The 9,412-nt window shown below is 39.3% G+C and overlaps 1 protein-coding gene across 1 annotated transcript in view; it reads left to right on the forward strand.

Moving 5' to 3' along the window:
* DYNC1LI1 (dynein, cytoplasmic 1, light intermediate chain 1) overlaps positions 1–3,761 on the forward strand; it is a gene marked incomplete at its 5' end in the record, with an annotated part of 15,792 nt that extends 12,031 nt beyond the window's left edge. The window contains 3 exons of the mRNA XM_009575710.1: positions 54–174; positions 348–506; positions 2,810–3,761. Of these exons, the coding sequence (XP_009574005.1) occupies positions 54–174; positions 348–506; positions 2,810–2,922 (393 nt within the window). The remainder of the gene's footprint in view (positions 1–53; positions 175–347; positions 507–2,809) is intronic.
* Between the last annotated feature and the right edge of the window lie 5,651 nt (positions 3,762–9,412).

Below are 9,412 nucleotides of genomic sequence, written 5' to 3' on the forward strand. Positions count from 1 at the left end.
TAAAATTTGCAAGTTTGTGTTTTGGTTTTTTTTTTTTTTTTTTTTTTGCATAGGATGCCTCTCCAAGAGTTCCTGGAGGATCTCCTAGGACACCAAATAGATCTGTAACATCAAATGTTGCCAGTGTTACACCTATCCCCACTGGGTCAAAAAAAATTGATCCCAATATGAAAGGTACCTTTTCTTATGAGGGCACAAATACAGTTGGGGAAGTAAAATAGCTGCTTTGCCTGCCTTCTTTAATATGCTTATTTAGACTGACTAATACACAAGATCAGTATTTACTTAGAAAATCTGTTTGTCTTGGGTTTGTATTGTGTTTTTTTTTCCCCTCCCTCCTCTTGTAGCTGGAGCTACTAGTGAAGGAGTCCTGGCTAACTTCTTCAATAGTCTCCTGAGCAAGAAAACTGGTTCCCCTGGTGGCCCTGGTGGTGTTGGTGGCAGTCCAGGAGGAGGTGGCACTGGAGGTGCTGGCAGCAACTTACCACCATCAACAAAAAAGTCAGGTATGATTAATGATAAAAGATCAACTCGATCTGAATTGTGAGTGGGGGATCATTAGTATAGCTTATCAGAAGTATGAACACTACTCTATTTAACTGAATGTTTTATTGGATATGGTTTTTGCTTTTGTTTTCCCAGCAGTTTAGTATTACCTTTTTATGGCTCTCAGAGGATCAAAGAGAAACTTTTCATGTAGCTGTTTAAGCATGAATTGTGTCCACATGACTTCTTCATTTTTCCTTTGTTCTCCACCATCCCAGTAAATGGCTTATGCTATAAGCCATTTTTAATATTATTCAGATATATTGGGACTTAATTTCAGGTTGACTTCTTTTTTGTTTTTTAACAATACTGTCAGTGTTAAAATAACTTTAAATTTTCTTTTGCTAGTGGTCTAGCTCTGATGTGATGAAGGTTTTGGCTGAGTTTGGTGACAGCCAATAAAACTACTTATGTATTTTTTGTTGATAGCTTTTTTTTTAATATATGATGTGATTAATAATTAGTATTCATCTAAAAATGTCTAATAGTGACTGCTCTAAATCCAGATGCAAGACTCTGGTGCTTCTTGCTATCCCAGATTAAAATGTTTCTGTGTTAATTAAGAACATACCTATACAGACAACTTCCCTCCCTCCTTCCCCAGAGGTTAGTAATGCTGCGCTTAAGTGAGAATGCTGGTGTTTCATTGGTACTTGACATTAGTGCTTACATTTATACAGTAAGAGAAAAAACACCTCCCTTCCCACTAACATTTTGTGTAGACTGACCCTGAAATTTTTTTTACATGTGTGCACTTCCCTTTTTTAAATGCAAAGCTCAGTTGGCTGAGCAAAGTTTATGAGTACTTCCTAATCTGCTGCAGGCAAAGTCAGCAGTGCTAGCCTGAACAGCATATGGAGATTGTTCAAACAAATGCAGCTGATGCAATATGAGATGCAGAGAGCACCCACTGAAACATCCTGTGGGGAGCGGCCGCCAGTGGGTTTGGGTGACGCCAGGCAGACGGAGGCAGCACTCCAGAAAAGTGGTGTGTCCGAGGCCATGGCAGAAACTTCAAGAACAGAATTAAACTGCTAAGAAGGAAAATGTTCGCAGAAACTTCCTACTTGCAACAAATGAAGGGTTAGGGTGTAGCCAGTTTAACATGGCAAAGGACTAAGTTTTCAAGGAGTTACCATAAATAAAAATGTTTGGCTTAGATGTGGCCTATTCACCTTCCTCAGTATTTCCTGTCTTGTGCTTAGTGTTATCTGTAACGCTCACTTTTCAAATCTGAAAATTGGCTGTTAAGACAGTAGCTTGGGATTTGAGAATCACTTTTCCCCACAGCAGCTATGGGAAATTCCTCTGCTCATTAGTTGCAATATTAGCTGCTTTGATTAGGATACGGTAGTAGCTTGCTTTAAATGATTTGAAGAACAGCATAGTACATCTGGCAAAAATTAGCTTTGTGGATAGTTCCTGTTAATTTGCATCTCAAGAAAGGATGCTGGGAAACTGCTAAAACTACATGTGTGTCAGAATTTTCCTTTACAGCCTGAGATACATGCACACTTGTCATGGCATTAGACTCCAATGTTCTGCACTGCCTTTTCCCATATTGTCTTCTCCATTCTTGTGATAGAACATGGCAGGATAGAAACCTAGACGAGGGAGTAAGAGTTAAGAGTAAAATAATGGGGAAAAAATGGTGTGTTTTAAGCTTGGATCAGGTCTAACTGTGACTGCACAAATGTTTGTGCCATTCCAAGTTGGCAAGGAGGTAAGCAGGTGAAGAAAGGAAGGGATTTGCCATCTGCAGGTCTGCGTGCACCCATGAGCAGCGGTGTCAGGTTTATGCTGACCAAGTATGTAGAACTGACTTCACTGGTCTGTGGTGAAACCCCTGACTTACATTCAGAATTATTTAAAATACATATGATGCATAAAATTATGTAGAAGTATGCATAACTGCTCTCCTTAATAGACTTTTCTGTATTTTATATTTTACACTAACTCCTCATATACTGACAATTAATATATAATTATAGACGTTTCTTTGAGAAATTGGAAATAGAGAAGGATGTGATTTTCTCTCTACTGTTTCCTTTCTGTTTCTTTTGGGTTTTGGCCTTATGCCTTTACTCTGCACTCAAAGTGTGCAGTAACAATTTTTAGGATTTGTCCAATGCAAAAACTATGTGTTTTCTGGTTTTTGCTTTTTTGTTCAGTTTGACAAGTGTTTCCTGGAAATTAAAGATACTATAGGCTTTCCCAAAACTGTTTCATAAACATGACTGAATTACATGCATTTCTTTTTTAGGTCAGAAGCCAGTTTTAACAGATGTTCAGGCAGAATTGGACAGAATTTCACGAAAACCTGAAATGGTCTCTCCTACAACACCTACATCTCCCTCAGAAGGTGAAGCATCTTGAAGACACCAAATAAAACCAATTGTTCAGTTTTCTGGGATAATTCAAACTTGCCTCTGCCTCTTCCTTCAGTGACTGGAACTAAAGAACTGAAATATCTTTCAGAACACAAACAGTTGATGTCTGTCTGTCTTTCGTATGTGTTGCCCGACTTTACAAAAGGGAGCTGTACAGATGGAAAACGGTTATCACATCATGTAGGAGTACTGTTCACAGTGCAAGAATAGTAAATTAATTTTTTTCTGGGTTTTGTTGAAAAGTCAGTGTAATTCTGTAAAATTGCAAGTATGTCCATTTAAGTGATAGGGATTGCTTAGAGCAGGAAAACTGATACACACCACAGGCACTTAATTTATATTGATTTTCCAACACGTTAGGCAAGTTTAATACCATCTTAAATAGATTAACCTCTAAAGGAGAGAACTACTAGTTTTTGGAAGAGAAACTTAATTGCACAATACTGTAACAACAAAAACAACACACTCCAATTACACTTGAACGCTTCATTTGGAGTATGGTTAAAAAAATCTGTTTGATCTCCTCTGAGATATACACTGCATTCAAAAGCCCATGCAAAAATTCATTCCAGATACAAGACTAAATTAGTAGGCTTTTTTTTTGTTTTTTTATCTTTGGTTAATTTCAGACACTGAATAAAAGATGTATAAAGAAAAAGCAGAGGTTAAATGTACAGATTATCAGTATCCAGATTTGTCTATATATATATGGCTCAGCCTTAATGTCCCCCACTATGTTTCCCACTAGTTACGGTTTAAAATTGGTCATCAAAACTGTAATCAGTTAATAAAGTATTCTCTGCATTCAAATTTAAATAACTTTCATTGAACCCATGGTGTTCTTGTTTGTTTACAGTTAAATCTAATGTCTTAAATCATACTTTTATATAAATTTTACCTCTCAGCGAATAATATCGCTGGTAGATATTTAAACTTCCTTGAATCACTGTTTCTGGAAAGAAGTGGGTAAGTCTGCAGTGTTTGTTCCTAGGAGTAAAACTAGTTTATCCGACTTGAGTGGTTTCTGCTGTAATGTGTTTTAAAGGCACAATAGTTACACTAAGGATCCCGCTGATGACTCCAGTATATTGGCTAAGTAGTGGATGACCGGGGTTAGGACATTACTTAAGTTTTCAGTACACAAATGTTGAGCATCACTCTACTGTTTTGTTTCAAGTTTGTGGTCGCTTTCTACTGATAGCCACAGAATAGTAAGCGTAAAAAGTATATCCTGATCAAATGATTGCCAAGAGACTTCTTTAATAATTCAGGTTTTTTAGTTTTTTAAATCAACAAGTCTTATGTTAATTTCTTTGACTATTTAGAAAATTTCTGAAACACTGAAGGAGAGAGGGTAAATCCTCTTTATTTTAAACATGGTGGTACTCTCTCCTCCAGTTCCTGAATTCCATAGTGGTTCTAGTGAATTACCTCTGTATCTTCAAAATACCTAAATTTACTTCAGACCAACATACATTTTATTGCATGTTGAACTCCCTAAAATTAAGCATACTTGTTAAAATTGACTCAGCATATTGAATTGTAGACTCAAGTTTCAGTACAGATTCTTAACTATGGATCAATTGTTCAAACTGGAGTCCTTAAAATTTTGCTTATGGCAGTGATTCAGTAAAGGTGGCATATGGGGAAATGCATGACCTGCTGATGAACAACTGTATGGAATAAATTATGTCTTGAAGAAAAAAAATTAAGCTTTCAATCATGGATGCATGGCATGCATCAGTATCAGAACAGTTCTCTAGATTCTGTATGTAAACTTCTTGAAACAGAATTTGAAATGTGCTTGGGAGAATGGGTAGTATCATCACCAGTACGCTTCCTCATACAGCTGCAGTGGTATGTGTTGGTAGGGTGAAACTTCGGATTTTAGGGCAACATCTTAAACTAGTTGGTACTGTCCAGGTTTTTGAAAGAAAACTTGAGCTCCTGCAATCTTTAATTTAGTTCATTTGAGCATCTATCAAAGCACAACACCCTTTCCGAAGCTGGAAAACTAGACATGATATATTAAGAGCTATTGCACTAGGTGCCCTTTTTTTGTGGAGGCTGAAACAGGGGAAAACCTTACTAATGACTCATTATAATTTCACTTCTTAAAACAAACTTGGCAAAATGTCACTTCTGTGTATTTCAAGCTTCTAAATGTATTTCTTCCCTAAACCCTGATAGCTCTTTGGTTTTGGTTCTTTGGGGTTTCTTTAATTATTATTTACAAAAAGGCTATCTCCCTACCATGCATTTTCATTCTGTAAGACTCAAGTAGCCTGCTTCCCTCCTTGAAGTTCAAATTCTCTTAATGCTGCTGTTACTATCTATCTACAGCCTGCTCGTGCTGTTTGGAAAAAAAAGACTTCAAGGTATCTTTACCACAAAAGGAAAACATCTGAGAATGTGTTTCTGTGTAACCTGATGGCTTTGGATTGTTGTTTCCCTCTGATGAGATCAAGGCTACTGGGCTGGTCGCTTTGTCCTCTTGAGTTGCAATTCCCCTGACTACTGGTTTGATGAGAGCAGACAGTTAAGGTGGGATTTACCAGAACTGTCATGCAAAGTGAGCCTCTGTGACAGAAGGCTCTTTTCACAAAATGTACTGCCAGTGAATCCTGCTCCCTGTTCTCCTTCCTCCACCAGCAAGTCAAGTACCAAAACTACATAATACATTGTGTAAAACAATGAAGCTAATTTGGCAACGATACTTCTGCATAATCCTTTATTGTGCTTTCATGCTGTAAGCTGTAGATGGGTTAGGTTTGTGATGACCTCAATTTTAAAAAGAGTAACAGCATGAATAACTTTTAATTTTGCTTCTATTAACTCTCGTGTGCCTTTAATACTCTAGTGTCATTTGGTACAAAGTTTCAGTCTAGCACACAAGATGCAGAAAGCAAAGAGGCAATACAAGAAGTATAGGGGATGATTTTTGATAAAGAACAAGTAATACTTTTTAAATGCTTTGCAGTATGAATACTGCAAAAACACTACAAAGTAAATAAACCAAATAAAGTCTTTTAGACTTTCAGAGCTAGTTCTGTGTAGACGAGGAGCTGATTAGCTTCAAACTAAGCTGTTTTGGGGGAATTTTACAGATCTCCTCTTCCTCCTTTTCTCTACCATGTTCCTATATCAGTTCTTTGAGTATACTGGTTGTAATAAAACTGTTCTGCAGATTTTAAGCTTGAAAATTTTCAGTAAATGGCCACTTTATTTCCAGACAGTTCTTATTCTTCAGCTGAAAAGGGCTGTCTCTGAAATGTGCATGTGACTTTTAGGTTTTATGGACTAGCTACCATACATACTAACCTTAAATTTCTAGTGACGCATCTGAAATGCAAGTATCAGCCTTTTGGGCTGCAGTCTCTTCTTGGGGAGCAAACTTAATTTGCAGTAGGACATCTGCAGCTGCAGAACCGTTGCCTATTGAATATCTCACAGCTTTATGCTTCTCTGTGCCATGCAGGCGTGTGCAGAAAACCACTGACAAGAGTTGGACTAACCCTGCATTTGGGAAACGTGGAGAGTTGAGGTTTTTTTTTTTCTCTTGTGCCATGAGGGATACTCAGAAATAGCTGTTAAAAATGCTAATTCTTCATCTTCAGCTGTTTAAAAATCACACATTCTACCACATTAGTATGGTGATCGGGGTTTGTGAAGTTCAGTTGCAATACTGAGCCCAAAAATAGAGCCTCAAGAGCTGAAGAAGCTTCAGCAGATGCAACACGTTGAAGTATTTTCTGAGCTCTTTGTCGCAGTACTTGGAATATTCCATTTGCTAGCTAGTCATCCTGTATTTACTTCATGTAATACACGGGGCTAGAGTCATGAACAAAAGCTATTGAGATGCCTGAGTGGGAATACCAGAACCGAGACCAGGGAGAAAGCCGTGCCTCCGACCGGCTGACTTCAGTGGGGCTCCCCAAATTGTGCAGCAGCAATAAACCTCACTGCCCTTCAAATGAAACCGAGTCCGGCTCCTTCAGTGGTTTTTTCCCCATTCCTCTACTTCTTTCCCCTCCACCCTCCAAGAAGAAAAGCAAAAAAACCCCACAACTGCATCTATGAACATGGGAAAAGGAAAATACTCATTTGTGAGGTCAGTGGAGCCCTGCTGCCAATTCCGAGTGTGAGGGTCTTAGGCTTTAGCGTCGTACTGTAAACACGTGCAAACTAGCACAAAGCTAGTGCCAAAGAGCCACCAGGGTATCGCTTTATGAAAAGAGCGATGCAGCCCTGGCCTGTATCCACTTTACTCCAGTGGCTGGTATTTACTCAACTGCTTCAATGAGCTCCAGTCACACTTTTTTGTAAATTATTTCAACATCAGTGGTAAGGAGTGGTAACTGTCATACAGCTATACTGTGTACATTGTAATCTCCCCTAATGAGGTGGCTTTCTCAACTTAATTGGTATTGCTTTTTGGTCACTATGGCGGGTATCTTTGGAGAAGATGTAATGAGAGAAAACGAGGTCACTCATTACTAATCTGCTTCCACTGCTCTCCCGCTCTCTGCCTGGCTGACTGGAGATGTTACCGTAGCTCAGGATTTAACTCCAGGGTTGCTTCTCTGCCACCGTGTCCCGCTTTTAGCTCTGGTTCTGCCATTCCAGCAGAGGCCATGGGCGGGGGGGGGGGGAAGACAGACTTCTCTTTTTGGAAAACTTTGTCAGGTGTAGCACATAAACAGAAGGAAATTAATAGATGCACATCTGGAATGGGATTTCCATTACATCACAGCCAGCTAATTACAGTTATTTGCATTAAACAGGCTTGTTATTTACCGTAACCATAATGCTTGAAGTATTTTTAAGCTATCGGGTCCTATGCTGTTGTCCAGTTTTCATTCCTTCTCTGTCACATGATCTTACAGTTCCTGTAGCTTTGCTGTTGTTTTGCTTTTCCTGCACCTCCTTACAAATAAATAAATAAAGTGGCCTAAATAAGTTAGGCTTTAAATGGCAAGCTAGACTTTATAATTCATGCATCAGTGATATCTATTTCCTGGAGAAGGCCTGGACACGAAAAACAACTCTTAAAGACAGCAGTAACTAGAAAAAGGTTGCTATATATTTTATTTTTTGTAGGCTTGTCTTGTGTTTCTGTGACTCCTTGAAAAGCAGTCTCTCCTCAAGACAGTTGTCTTCAATACTAACATCTGTCTGCATAACCTAGCAATGCTGAATTAAGACATTGGTAGGATCAAAAAGGAACCACTACAAAATAGCCTTAAATGCTACTGAACACCTTAAAAGAACTGACAATTGTTTCTATCTCCATTAAGTCCTGTCTTCCTTAGAGAGAGGGAGCATAGCCTAGTCACACACTTTGTGGCTTTGGAGTTATTCAGCCAGTTTTGAGGTATTATCAAGGAAGAAAACAAAACAAAAACGGAATTTCCTTCAGAAAAGAGATGCCAGCTTCTGTAATGTAATCTTATTTATGAGGTACTAATGTAAAAAAAAGGTAATGAAGGCACTGGGGACTCTTAAGTGGTAACAGTAGGTGTTACTGACTACACCTACCTGCTCAGTCCTGCAGTCTGGGATGCTGCCAGCAGAGCTACATTAGACTCATCCCAACCCCAGGCAGAAGCCAAGGCACACCCATGGTGATACCTTACTTATTTTGGTGGAAACTCCCATGCCTTGGGAATTACGGGACTTGCCCTACTCATTTGCATCACAAGCCAATTCCTGCAGCCAAACATTGTTTATGGCACAGACAAGCCTGTACCATCCTGCGTGAGGACCCCGCATGTTCCCCCGGCTTGTGTTGTCTTACCGGGAGAGGTCATGCGTACGGCCTGCTGGTACGCGTTCAGCACGAAGCATGGCACAGCTGCTTTTATCTGGCCCATACTACTCCATCTGTCCAGTTAACGGTGGCCCTTGGCAGAGTTAAAAATAGCACCTACCTCATGGGTCACTGTAGCACACATCCTTCCACATCACTGTGCGGTTCTGAAAGAGAGACAGTATCTGAACAGCCTGCTCTGTTCCCTAAGCACGTATAAAGCTAACGTTAAAAAAGCAAATCGCCATCTTTTCTATTAGTAGATTTGACTGAATTTACGTAAGTGAAGAATATCTGAACTTAACTATGAAGGACCGTAATAGTTCTGTGGCTAATACATTAATAATATAAAAGTGAATGTAACACACCTTTGCTTACATACAGTGGGCTCCATCTACTCTTACATAGGCACCAAAAGCTGTAGCTTCTTTTAAAAGTTGATCTGGGCAAAGGTATGGAAGTATATTAGTAGAGACGCGGGGGATACCAGTGTTTTCTCCCACCGACAAGGAATGTAAGCAGGGAAACCTTTGGCTTAAGAAATCCTTCTGATGTGGTAATCTCGTATGACAATAGCAAAGTAAATAATCTCATAAACTCTTTCTTAATAGCACCCCTTGCAAAACTGAGAACAGCCCCAGGCCTGAGGCGACCCCTGCGCCACCGC

The sequence above is a fragment of the Fulmarus glacialis genome, unplaced genomic scaffold (genome assembly GCF_000690835.1).
Source record: "Fulmarus glacialis isolate BGI_N327 unplaced genomic scaffold, ASM69083v1 scaffold20384, whole genome shotgun sequence".
NCBI lineage: Eukaryota > Metazoa > Chordata > Aves > Procellariiformes > Procellariidae > Fulmarus > Fulmarus glacialis.